This window comes from Scyliorhinus torazame, chromosome 4 (assembly GCF_047496885.1).
Source record: "Scyliorhinus torazame isolate Kashiwa2021f chromosome 4, sScyTor2.1, whole genome shotgun sequence".
Taxonomy (NCBI): domain Eukaryota; kingdom Metazoa; phylum Chordata; class Chondrichthyes; order Carcharhiniformes; family Scyliorhinidae; genus Scyliorhinus; species Scyliorhinus torazame.
The window spans coordinates 80,076,595-80,090,442 of record NC_092710.1 but is presented as its reverse complement, the minus strand read 5'-3'; the positions used below and the strand labels follow the sequence as shown (position 1 = coordinate 80,090,442).

General features: G+C 51.5%; 1 protein-coding gene across 1 annotated transcript in view; it reads left to right on the top strand.

The window, feature by feature from the left end:
* The window catches only part of LOC140410322 (immunoglobulin superfamily member 8-like), an 80,459-nt gene that overhangs the window by 44,205 nt on the left and 22,406 nt on the right, over window positions 1-13,848 (top strand). The window contains exon 4 of the mRNA XM_072498316.1: window positions 476-877. Coding sequence (XP_072354417.1) covers window positions 476-877 — 402 coding nt within the window. The remainder of the gene's footprint in view (window positions 1-475; window positions 878-13,848) is intronic.

The window sequence follows — 13,848 nt, the reverse complement described above, 5'->3', positions numbered from 1 at the left end:
GGTTTCCTCCCACAGTCCAAAGATGTGCAGGTTAGGTGGATTGGCCATGATAAATTACCCTTAGTGTCCAAAAATTGCCCTTAGTGTTGGGCGAGGTTACTGGGTTATGGGGATCGGGTGGCGGTGTTGACCTTGGGTAGGGTGCTCTTTCCAAGAGCCGGTGCAGTCTCGATGGGCCGAATGGCCTCCTTCTGCACTGCAAATTCTATGTTAATCTATGTCTTTGAGAGCTGGCTGGTGGTAACCTGAGGATCACCACATATTGGGCGAGGTGCAAGGTTGAGAAGGCATGGGTAACTTCCGTCGGTACGGGAACTGAACACAAACTGTCACGTATCTGCCATCCAGCCAATGGGCTACGTTGGATATTAAAGGGTGCGGGGAGGGAGTGGGCTGCTGTGGTTGGAATGCAGACAGACCTGTGATTGTGATGGGATCTTACTGTGCCTGATGCCTCTGTCCCCTCGCCCGCCAGATGTGAAACTGGGCGCTGTGGCTTCAGTTGCCCCCGCCACCTTCTATCGGGGAGATTCCGTGGACCTGCACTGTAACGTGACCTTGGGGCCTGAGCAAGAGGACGCAGTGCTGCTGTTGTCGGTGGGCTGGTGGGGAGCGGACGAGGAGCCACTGGCACTGGTGGACCACCGGGGTGTCAGCCTGCCCACTGTCCTGCGCGGGATGAGCGCAGCGGGGAGCGAGGTCAGCACGGACCGCCCGTCACCCCTCTGCTTCCGCCTCCGTATTCACAGAGCCAAGAAGGGGGACCAGGGCCTCTATCGCTGTGAGGTCACCTGCCGGGCACAGCGGCAAGGCACAAGTGGGTACCAGGTGGCATTTGCCCGGTCAGAACCCGTCACCCTCTTCCTCTACTTGTCAGGTGAGTATCGACACACCCTCTGTGTCATGCAGCTTGTGGGGTGTCCCACACCTTCGGGGGTGTTGGGGGGGTGAAGAGACCCACAGTTTGAGTGGGGGTGGTGAGGAGTCTCACAGTTTGAGGGGGGGGTGAGGAGTCCCACAGTTTGAGGGGGGGTGGTGAGGAGTCTCACAGTTTGGGGGGGTGGGTGAGGAGACTCACAGTTTATGGGGGGGGGGTGAGGAGTCCCACAGTTTGGGGGGGTGGTGGTGAGGAGTCCCACAGTTTGGGGGGGGGGTGGGTGGTGAGTAGTCCCACAGTTTGAGGGGTGGTGGTGAGGAGTCCCACAGTTTGGGGGGGGGTGGTGAGGAGTCCCACAGTTTGAGGTGGTGGTGAGGAGACCCACAGTTTGGGTGGGGGGGGGTGGTGAGGAGTCCCACAGTTTGAGGGGTGGTGGTGAGGAGTCTCACAGTTTGAGGGGGGGGGGTGGTGAGGCGTCCCACAGTTTGGGGGGGGAGGGTGGTGAGGAGTCCCACAGTTTGGGGGGGGCAGGGTGGTGAGGAGTCCCACAGTGTGGGGGGGAGGGTGGTGAGGAGTCCCACAGTTTGGGGGGGTGGTGGTGAGGAGTCCCACAGTTTGGGGGGGTGGTGGTGAGGAGTCCCACAGTTTGGGGGGGTGGTGGTGAGGAGTCCCACAGTTTGGGGGGGGGTGGGTGGTGAGGAGTCCCACAGTTTGAGGGGTGGTGGTGAGGAGACCCACAGTTTGGGGGGGTTGGTGGTGAGGAGTCCCACAGTTTGAGGTGGTGGTAAGGAGACCCACAGTTTGGGTGGGGGGGGGGGGGTGAGGAGTCTCACAGTTTGGGGAGGGGGGGGTGAGGAGTTCAAGTTTGGGGGGGGATGAGGTGTCCTACAGTTTGAGGGGGGGTGGTGAGGAGACCCACAGTTTTTTGGGGGGAGATGAGGTGTCCTACAGTTTGAGGGGGGGGGGGTGAGGAGTCCCACAGTTTGGGGGGGGGTGTGGTGAGGAGTCCCACAGTTTGAGGGGTAGTGGTGAGGAGACCCACAATTTGGGGGGGGGGGGGGTGAGGAGTCCCACAGTTTGAGGGGGGGGGGATGGTGTGGAGTCTCACAGTTTGGGTGGGGTTGGTGGTGAGGAGTCCCACAGTTTGAGGGGTGGTGGTGAGGAGTCCCACAGTTTGAGTGGGGGGATGGTGAGGAGTCCCACAGTTTGAGGGGGTGGTGGTGAGGAGTCCCACATTTTGGGGGGGGGGGCGTCGTGAGGAGTCCCACAGTTTGAGGGGGGGTGGCGAGGAGACCCACAGTTTGGGAGGGGGGGTGGTGAGGAGTCCCACAGTTTGAGGGGTGGTGGTGAGGAGTCCCACAATTTGAGGGGGGGGGTGGTGAGGAGTCCCACAGTTTGAGGGGGGGGGTGGTGAGGAGTCCCACAGTTTGGGGGCAGGGTGGTGAGGAGTCCCACAGTTTGAGAGGGGGGTGGTGAGGAGACCCACAGTTTGGGGGAGGGGGGGTGAGGAGTCCCACAGTTTGGGGTGTGGTGGTGGTGAGGAGTCCCACAGTTTAAGGAGGGGGTGGTGAGGAGACCCACAGTTTGAGGGGGTGGTGGTGAGGAAACCCACAGTTTGAGGGGGGGGGGGGGTGGTAAGGAGACCCACAGTTTGAGGGGGTGGTGGTGAGGAGTCCCACAGTTTGGGGGGAGGGGGGGTGAGGAGTCCCACAGTTTGAGGGGGGGTGGTGGTGACGAGTCCCACAGTTTGGGTGGTGGTGGTGAGGAGACCCACAGTTTGGGGGGAGGGGGGGTGAGGAGTCCCACAGTTTGGGGGGAGGGGGGGTGAGGAGTCCCACAGTTTGGGGGTGGGGGGTGGTGAGGAGACCCACAGTTTGGGTGGTGGTGGTGAGGAGTCCCACAGTTTAAGGGGGGGGGGGGGGTGGTGAGGAGACCCACAGTTTTGGGGGGGGGAGTGAGGAGTCCCACAGTTTGGGGGGGGCGGGGTGGTGAGGAGTTCCACAGTTTGAGGGGTGGTGGTGAGGAGACCCACAGTTTAAGGGGGGGGGGGGTGGTGAGGAGACCCACAGTTTTGGGGGGGGGAGTGAGGAGTCCCACAGTTTGGGGGGGGCGGGGTGGTGAGGAGTTCCACAGTTTGAGGGGTGGTGGTGAGGAGACCCACAGTTTGAGGGGGGGCTGAGGAGACCCACAGTTTGGGGGTGTTGCAGGAATTTCACACCTATTTAACAGTGTTTCCCGCTCTCCAACTGACCAGATAACGCTCAGAGCTTCAGTTCAAGAAATTTATTCCTGCCATAGCAGGGGAGCTAAACACCCCCCAGGTGGCATGTCAGCTCTCTCTCTGATCATAGAAAATACCTTTCTTTATCTCCCAAGTAATTAGCATGCACCACTTAGAATAATATAAATGTTTAAAAGTCATCTATGTTCATTCACAACTAATAATTAGGATTACGTGATGCATTACATATGAGTATAATTATCAATTATAATCAATGCACCTATGTGATATGAAATGAAATTTGCTTATTGTCACAAGTAGGCTTCAAATGAAGTTACTGTGAAAAGCCCTTAGTTGCCACATTCCGCCACCTGTTCGGGGAGGCTAGTGCGGGAATTGAACCGTGCTGCTGGCCTGCCTTAGTCTGCTTTCAAAGCCAGCGATTTAGCCCTGTGCTAAACAGCTATCTAACAGTTATTGTAATATTGCCGAGCACATATTTATCTTGACTTATCTACTAACTGCTAGACATAAATAAGATAAAGATTGCCTGAACTGTGTGTCCCATACTCCCATCCCATTATCCAGTGTTTATTCTTTATTTTTAACATTTTGAGTACGCAATTCATTTTTTCCAATTAAGGGGCAATTTAGCGTGGCCAATCCACCTACTTTGCACATCTTTGGGTTGCGGGGGTGAAACCCACGCAGGCACGGGGAGAATGTGCAAACTCCACACGGACAGTGACCCAGAGCCGGGATCGAACCTGGGAACTCGGTGCCGTGAGGTGGCAGTGCTAACCACTGTGCCCCCTTATTGGCCAGTGTTTTTAAGACACACAAGCTGCAGCTGCATAATGTTTCATTGATTTTTTTGTGTGCACGCTGTGTGACGGCATCCTTGCTATAATGAATATAGCAAGGGTCCTTGAATGTTTATCTGCAGATGGTCTGTGCTGCAGCAACTGGCTGCTTCATTACTTGTTTCTGTCTGTGGGAATCCACCAGTTCGCTTGTGCAAGCCTCTTAGGTTTCATTTAAACCTGTATGATTTTTAAAAACTCTTTTAGTTCCCCCCTCCCTTTTGGCCTTAGGGTTACTCAAACAAGCCCAATTTTATGTTGATGTTGCCCTCCACATCCTTCAGATGTCAGGACACACCCTGAACAGTACTGCTGTAAATGCCAGCCTTTAACCTTTCCCCTTCTCCAGGTTGTAAGGGCTCCATCGCAGCGCAGACATGTGTCCTGGGTGTTGGCCGGACGTTTTAGCCGGCAGCACGCAATGGTTGCCCAAAGGAGTAAAATCACTGTGGCAACAGTCATCCCCATTCTAGTCATTTCCCAACAACTAGTTTGACCGTTCCCTGCTGTTCCAGGAACAATTATATCCGGCAATGGTGTGTCCCTGATTGTTTTAGTTTGGTGGCAGCTTGGAGTTACTAGGTTCAACTGTATCCGCCCCTTACTTAATTTAATTCTTTTTAATAATCTCTATTGTCACAAGTAGGCTTACATTAACGGTGCAATAAAGTTACTGTGAAAAGCCCCGAGTCGCCACATTCCGGCGCCTGTTCAGGTACACGGAGGGAGAATTCAGAATGTCCAATTCACCCAACAAGCACGTCTTTCGGGACTTGTGGGAGGAAACCGGAGCCCCCGGAAACCCACGCAGACACAGGGAGAACGTGCAGACTCCGCACAGACAGTGACCCAAGCCGGGAATCGAACCCGGGACCCTGGAGCTGTGCAGCAACAGTACTAACCACTGTGCTACCGTGCTGCCCACAGGTCTGTTCTTTGGAACGTCTGACATACTCTCGAGCAATTTCTTCAGCTCTCGGCAGGGCTTGTCGGAATACTTGCCCTGGGGTTTTGTCGAGATAATCCGGAAGTCTTCCCGGACAGGTGGAATTCTCCCACAGTTAATACATCTGTAATTTGCAAACGGAAACTGTGTTTACTTCCACATATCAAGCCTCCAGAGATTATCTCTGTCCCTGGTGTGATTAAGCACCACTCTGTGGGGCCCACCAGTATGGTTTTAAAATCCCCTTTGCTGCTCGGTTAAGTGTTTGTAAGAGCCCCTTCACCCTGTAAATCTACAGCACTCAGTGCACACATGGGGCGAAATTCTCCCCAAACGGCGCGATGTCCGCCGACTGGCGCCCAAAACGGCGCCAGTCAGACGGGCACCGTGCCGGCCCAAAGGTGCAGAATGCTCCACATCTTTGGGGGCTGAGCCTCAACATTGAGGGGCTAGGCCGACACCGGAGGGATTTCCGCCCCGCCAGCTGGCGGAAACGGCCTTTGTTGCCCCGCCAGCTGGCGCGGAAATGACATCCCCGGGCGGCGCATGCGCGGGAGCGTCAGCGGCCGCTGACAGTTTCCCGCGCATGCGCGGTGGAGGGAGTCTCTTCAGCCTCCGCCATGGTGGAGACCGTGGCGGAGGCGGAAGGGAAAGAGTGCCCCCACAGCACAGGCCTGCCCGCGGATCGGTGGGCCCCGATCGCGGGCCAGGCCACCGTGGGGGCCCCCCCGGGGCCAGATCGCCCCGCGCCCCCCCCCAGGACCCCGGAGCCCGCCCACACCGCCTTGTCCCGCCGTTCAAAAGGTGGTTTAATCCACGCCGGCGGGACAGGCAATTTATCGGTGGGACTTCGGCCCATCCGGGCCGGAGAATCCAGCGGGGGGGCCCGCCAACCAGCGCGGCCCGATTCCCACCCAACGAATATCCGGTACCGGAGACTTCGGCAACCGGCAGGGGCGGGATTCACGGCAGCCCCCGGCGATTCTCCAACCCGGCGGGGGGTCGGAGAATGACGCCCATGGTCCCGTAAGGTCCATTCTGTAGCCCCTTCCCTCCTTCTGTGGAGACCCAGGAGGAGTAACTGTCCAATTCGGACAGTTCTACTGTATTGATTACCGAGTTTACACTTTCAAATAATCCCCCAGTAGCGCCCAATATACTCCTGTTTCTAATTTGGGACTCAGGAGCAATTCTGTAGGTATAATCATCAATGAGTTTCTGGAGCTGGGCTCGAGCTCATTGTACAGCTTTGGCGTGGTCACTGCACTTGGAATGTAAATAATCTAATAACCCGGAAACATTGTAGTTATCCCTCAGGACACATTGTCACATCATGTCGCAAGACCCTTCCCAATTCGAGCTAACCCATCTGTGGGGAGTTCTACCATATCTTGGGGTCTATGTTCATAGAACTTTGAAAGTTGCCACTCAAGTGGATAGAGCTGTGAAGAAGGCCGATGGTGTGCTCGCGTTCATTAACAGAGGGATTGAATTTAAGAGCCATGAGGTGATGATGCAGCTGTACAAAACTTTGGTAAGGCCACATTTGGAGTATTGTGTACAGTTCTGGTCGCCTCATTTTAGGAAGGATGTGGAAGCTTTGGAAAAGGTGCAAAGTAGATTTACCAGGATGTTGCCTGGAATGGAGAGTAGGTCTTATGAGGAAAGGTTGAGGGTGCTAGGCCTTTTCTCATTAGAGCGGAGAAGGATGAGGGGAAACTTTGTAGAGGTTTATAAGATGATCAGGGGAATAGATAGAGTAGACAGTCAGAGACTTTTTCCCCGGGTGGAACAAACCATTACAAGGGGACATAAATTTAAGGTGAATGGTGGAAGATATAGGAGGGATACCAGAGGTAGGTTCTTTACCCAGAGAGTAGTGGGGCATGGAATGCACTGCCTGTAGAAGTAGTTGAGTCGGAAACATTAGGGACCTTCGAGCGGCTATTGGATAGGTACATGGATTACGGTAGAATGCTGGGGTGTAGATTGATTTGTTCTTACTCTCGGACAAACGTTCGGCACAACATCGTGGGCCGAAGGGCCTGTTCTGTGCTGTATTTTCTATGGACTATATTCGGGCATTGGGTAGGTTTTTGGTAACCACAGGTAGGGGCAGCACGGTAGCACAAGTGGATAGCACTGTTGCTTCACAGCGCCAGGGTCCCAGGTTCGATTCCCGGCTTGGGTCACTGTCTGTGCGGAGTCTGCACGTTCTCCCCGTGTGTGCCTGGGTTTCCTCCGGGTGCTCCGGTTTCCTCCCACAGTCCAAAGACGTGCAGGTTAGGTGGATTGGCCGTGATAAATTGCCCTTAGTGTCCATAAGGGTTGGGAGGGGTTATTGGGTTGCGGGGATAGGGTGGAAGTGAGGGATTAATGTGGGTCGGTGCAGACTCGATGGGCCGAATGGCCTCCTTCTGCACTGTATGTTCTATGTAATCTATGTAATCTAACTTCATTGAAGTGTTAATGTAAGCCTACTTGTGACAATAACAAAGATTATTATTAAGATTATAACATCAACACAATCAAGTCTATAAAGTACATGAGTACACAATTCTTGACAATAACTACCATCCAATCTGGATTCCCACTCAAAAGGGGGAAGATTAGTGCACCCAGCCATCACAGTAACACCAGACGTCAGGATCACTCTAGTTCTCAGATGAACCGAATCATTATGAACACAATAGCAGGACCATCTTCCTAAACTTGATACAGGCTGGTAGGCTGGGGGAGGTAGATATTCGGAAGGAAGATGTGTTAGAAATTTTGAGAAACCTGAGGATAGATAAGTCCCCTGGGCCTGCTGGGATATATCCTAGGATTCTTTGGGAGGCGAGGGGTGAGATTGCAGAGCCTTTGGCTTTGATCTTTATGTCCTCACTGTCTACAGGAATAGTGCCAGAAGACTGGAGAGAGGCGAATGTTGTCCCCTTGTTCAAGAAAGGGAATAGGTATAACCCTGGGAATTATAGGCCGGTTAGTCTCACTTCGGTCATAGGTAAATTATTGGAAAGGGTCCTGAGGGATAGGATTTATGATCATTTGGAAAGACACAGCTTAATCCAGGATAGTCAGCACAGATTTGTGAGGGGTAAGTCTTGCCTCACAGGTTTGATTGTATTCTTTGAGGAGGTAACTAAGTACATAGATGAAGGTAGAGCAGTTGATGTTGTATACATGGATTTTAGTAAGGCGTTTGATAAGGTGCCCCATGGTCGGCTCATGCAGAAAGTAAGGAGGCATGGCATAGAGGGAAATTTGGCCGATTGGATCAGTAACTGGCTATCACATAGAAGACAGAGGGTGGTGGTAGATGGTAAATTTTCATCATGGAGCCCAGTCACCAGCGGTGTACCACAGGAATCAGTGCTGGGTCCTCTGCTATTTGTGATTTCTATCAATGACTTGGATGATGGAGTTGAAGGTTGGGTTAGTAAATTTGCTGATGACACCAATATTGGTGGAGTAGTGGATAATGTGGAGGGCTGGTGTCGGCTGAAAACAGACATTGAGAGGATGCAGAGCTGGGCTGAAAAGTGGCAGATGGAGTTTAACCCTGATAAGTGTGAGGTGATTCATTTTGGTCGGACAAATTTGAATGCGGATTACAGGGTTAACGGCAGGGTTCTGAATAATGTGGAGGAGCAGAGAGATCTCGGAGTTCATGTCCATAGATCTCTGAAAGTTGCCACTCAAGTGGATAGAGCCGTGAAGAAAGCCTATAGTGTGTTAGTGTTTTATTAACAGGGGGCTTGAGTTTAAGAGCCGTGGGGTTATGCTGCAACTGTACAGGACCTTGGTTAGACCACATTTGGAGTATTGTATGCAGTTCTGGTCACCTCATTTTCGGAAGGGTGTGGAAGCATTGGAAAGGGTGCATAGAGATTTACCAGGATACTGCCTGGATTGGGGGTAGGTCTGATGAGGAAAGGTTGAGGGAGCTCGGGCTTTTCTCATTGGAGCGAAGGAGGATGAGAGGTGACTTAATTGAGGTGTATAAGATGATGGGAGGGATAGATAGAGTGGACGTTCAGTGACTTTTTCCTCGGGTGGATGTAGCTGTTACAAGGGGGCATAACTATAAGGTTCATGGTGGAAGATATAGGAGGGATGTCAGGGGTAGGTTCTTTACTCAGAGAGTGGTTGGGGCGTGGAACGCACTCCCAGCTATGGTAGTGGAGTCGGACACTTTAGGAACTTTCAAGCGGTTATTGGATAGGCACCTGGAGTGCACTGGAATGATTGGGAGTAGGTTGATTTGATCTTAGTTTCAGACTAGTTTGGCACAACATCGTGGGCCGAATGGCCTGTACTGTGCTGTACAGTTCTATGTTCTATGGTTGTATGTATTTTTAACGTCCAAATTATTGCCTATGTATTTCTCATCAGTGATATTAAAGCCTGAATATTAAGCCTCCACCCCACTTAATGGATTGTTCTGCTCTCCACCATTAGCCACTTATTGGCCTATCTGCACCCAGGATTGCTGAGTCGGATTGGGCTCCCTGGCTTGGGTGGGACGATGTCTTTCACACCATGGGTAGTTGTGGACCCTCGATGATGGACCCCATGGCAGGGTGACTGCCCTAGTTCTGTGGTTCTTCAACGTTCCCTATCCCACATCCAGATCTTGGGTTTCTTGATCCTCCTCCGGCTCCTCCAGTTGGAAACTGAACATATTGTCCGGGGTGCAGGCTGTTGTAGTTCATTACATTCACCATCGGTGCCTTCCATCAGCTCACCAATGGCACCAAAGTGAATAGAAACCTGTGAAAACATTATCCGTGTTCCCCACCCCCAGTTGGGTGGTTGTTGGTTTTCTTAAAATGCTCGTACATTTTTAGTGAGCAGAATACTTCCACTGATTTCCCATCGCTGTAACAATGTTTGTTTCTTTTTGTTTGTTTTATTGTCATGTGTACCGAGGTAGAGTGAAAAGTATTGTTCTGAATACAGTCCAGACAGACCATTCCATACATGTATTACATAGGATATACATAAATACACAATGGGCAGCACGGTAGCATTGTGGATAGCACAATTGCTTCACAGCTCCAGGGTCCCAGGTTCGATTCCGGCTTGGGTCACTGTCTGTGCGGAGTCTGCACGTCCTCCCCGTGTCTGCGTGGGTTTCCTCCGGGTGCTCCGGTTTCCTCCCACAGTCCAAAGATGTGCGGGTTAGGTGGATTGGCCATGATAAATTGCCCTTAGTGTCCAAAATTGCCCTTAATGTTGGGTGGGGTTACTGGGTTATGGGGATAGGGTGGAGGTGTTGACCTTGGGTAGGGTGCTCTTTCCAAGAGCCGGTGCAGACTCGATGGGCCGAATGGCCTCCTTCTGCACTGTAATTTCTATGATAATCTATGAAACACAGGCATCGGGTGAAGCATACGGAGTGTAGTACGACTCAGTAGAGAAGATGTTTGAAGAGATCATTTCAGTCCATATGAGAGTCATTTAGGAATCTGGTGACCGTGGGGAAGAAGCTGTTTTTGAGTCTGTTCGTGCGTGTTCTCAGACTTTTGTATCTCCTGCCCGATGGAAGAAGTTGGAAGAGTGAGTAAGCCGGGTGGGAGGGGTCTTTGATTATACTGCCTGCTTTCCCCAGGCAGCAGGAGGTGTAGATGGAGTCAATGGATGGGAGGCAGTTTTGTGTGATGGGCTGGGCGGTGTTCACGACTCTCTGTCGATTCTTGCGGTCCTGGGCCGAGCAGTTGCCATACCAGGCTGTGATGCAGCCAGATAGGATGCTTTCTATGGTGCATCTGTAAAAGTTGGTAAGAGTTAATGTGGACATGCCGAATTTCCTGAGGAAGGCGAGGCGCTGTTGTGCTTTCTTGGTGGCCATGTCGATGTGGGTGGACCAGGACAGATTGTCGGTGATGTGTACTCCTAGGGATTTGAAGCTGTCAAACATATCCACCTCGGCCCCGTTGATGCAGGGGCCATGGGTGTGTACGATACATAGAACATTACAGCACAGTACAGGCCCTCGATGTTGCGCCGACCTGTGAAACCACTCTAAAGCCCATCTACACTATTCCCTTATTGTCCATATGTCTATCCAATGACCATTTGAATGTCCTTAGTGTTGGCGAGTCCACTACTGTTGCAGGCAGGGCATTCCACGCCCTTACTACTCTCTGAGTAAAGAACCTACCTCGGACATCTGTCTTATATCTACCTCCCCTCAATTTAAAGGTATGTCCCCTCGTGCTAGACATCACCATCCGAGGAAAAAGGCTCACTGTCCACCCTATCCAATCCTCTGATCATCTTGTATGCCTCAATTAAGTCACCTCTTAACCTTCTTCTCTCTAACGAAAACAGCATCAAGTGCCTCAGCCTTTCCTCATAAGATCTTCCCTCGATACCAGGCATCATTCTGGTAAATCTCCTCTGCACCCTTTCCAATGCTTCCACATCCTTCCTATAATGCGGCGACCAGAATTGCACGCAATACTCCAAATGCTGCTGCACCAGAGTGTTGTATAGCTGCAAAATGACCTCATGGCTCCTAAACTCAATCCCTCTACCAATAAAAGCTAACACACCGTATGCCTTCTTAACAACCCTCTCAACCTGGGTGGCAACTTTCAGGGATCTATGTACATGGACACCGAGATTTCTCTGCTCATCCACACTGCCAAGAATCTTACCATTAGCCCAGTACTCAGTCTTCCTGTTATTCCTTCCAAAATGAATCACCTCACACTTTTCTGCATTAAACTCCATTTGCCACCTCTCAGCCCAGCGCTGCAGCTTATCTATGTCCCTCTGTAACTTGTAACATCCTTCCGCACTGTCCACAACTCCACCGACTTTAGTGTCATCTGCAAATTTACTCACCCATCCTTCTACGTCCTCCTCCAGGTCATTTATAAAAATGACAAACAGCAGTGGCCCCAAAACAGATCCTTGTGGTACACCACTAGTAACTGGACTCCAGTCTGAACATTTCCCATCAACCACCACCCTTTGTCTTCTTCCAGCTAGCCAATTTCTGATCCAAACTGCTAAATCACCCTGAATCCCAGGCCTCCGTATTTTCTGCAGGAGTCTACCATGGGATACCTTATCAAACGCTTTACTGAAATCCATATACACCACATCAACTGCTTTACCCTCATCCACCTGTTTGGTTACCTTCTCAAAGAACTCTATAAGGTTTGTGAGGCACGATCTACCCTTCGCAAAACCGTGTTGACTATCTCTAATCAAATTATTCCTTTCCAGATGATTATACATCCTATCTCTTATAAACCTTTCCAAGATTTTTCCCACAACAGAAGTAAGGCTCACTGGTCTATAGTTACCGGGGTTGTCTCTACTCCCCTTCTTGAACAATGGGACAACTTATGCTATCCTCCAGTCTTCTGGCACTATTCCTGTAGACAAAGATGACTTAAACCCGTGGGGCAGCACGGTAGCCTTGTGGATAGCACAATTGCTTCACAGCTCCAGGGTCCCAGGTTTCGATTCCGGCTTGGGTCACTGTCTGTGCGGAGTCTGTACATCCTCCCCGTGTGTGCGTGGGTTTCCTCCGGGTGCTCCGGTTTCCTCCCACAGTCCAAAGATGTGCAGGTTAGGTGGATTGGCCATGCTAAATTGCCCTTAGTGTCCAAAATTTCCCTTAGTGTTGGGTGGGGTTACTGGGTTATGGGGATAGGGTGGAGGTGTTGACCTTGGGTAGGGTACTCTTTCCAAGAGCCGGTGCAGACTCGATGGGCCGAATGGCCTCCTTCTGCACTGTAAATTCTATGATAAACATCAAGGCCAAAGGCTCAGCAATCTCCTCCCCAGCTTCCCAGACAAAACTAGGATAAATCCCATCCAGCCCAGGTGACTTATCTATTTTCACACTTTCCAGAATTGCTAACACCTCCTCCTTATGAACCTCAAGCCCTTCTAGTCTAGTAGCCTGAATCTCAGTATTCTCCTCGACAACATTGTCTTTTTATGTGTGAATACTGACGAAAAATATTCATTTAGCACCTCTCCTATCTCCTTGGACTCCAAGCACAACTTCCCACTACTGTCCTTGACTGGCCCTACTCTTACCCTAGTCATTCTTTTATTCCTGACATATCTATAGAAAGCTTTAGGGTTATCCTTGGTCCTACCACCAAAGACTTCTCATGACCCCTCCTGGCTCTTCTTAGCTCTCTCTTTAGATCCTTCCTAGCTAACTTGTAACTCTCGAGCGCCCTAACTGAACCTTCATGTCTCATCTTTACATAAGTCTCCTTCTTCCTCTTGACAAGTGTTTCGACTGCTTTAGTAAGCCACGGTTCCCTCACTCGACCACTTCCTCCCTGCCTGACAGGTACATACGTATCAAGGACACGCAGTAGCTGTTCCTTGAACAAGCTCCACATTTCCATTGTGCCCATCCCCTGCAGTTTTCCTCTCCATCCGATGTATCCTAAGTCTTGCCTCATCGCATCATAATTGCCTTTCCCCCAGATATAACTCTTGCCCTGCAGTATATACCTATCCCTTTCCATCACTCCCTCCTGCACCATCCCTGTAGCCACGTGTTCAAATCCTCTCTCTCCCTATTCCTCGTCTCGCTATCACGTGGCACGGGTAACAACCCAGAGATAATAACTCTGTCCTAGATCTAGGTTTCCACCCTAGCTCCCTGAATTCCTGCCTTACATCCCCATCCCTTTTCCTACTTATGCCGTTGGTACCTATGTGGACCACGACTTGGGGCTGCTCCCCCTCCCCCTCCCCCTTAAGGATCCCGAAAACACGATCCACAACATCACGCACCCTGGCACCTGGGAGGCAACACACCAACCGTGAGTCTCTCTCGTTCCCACAGAATCTCCTATCTATCCCCCTAACTATGGAGTCTCCAATGCTAATGCTCTACTCATCTCCCACCTTCTCTTCTGAGCAACAGGGACAGACTCTGTGCCAGAGACCT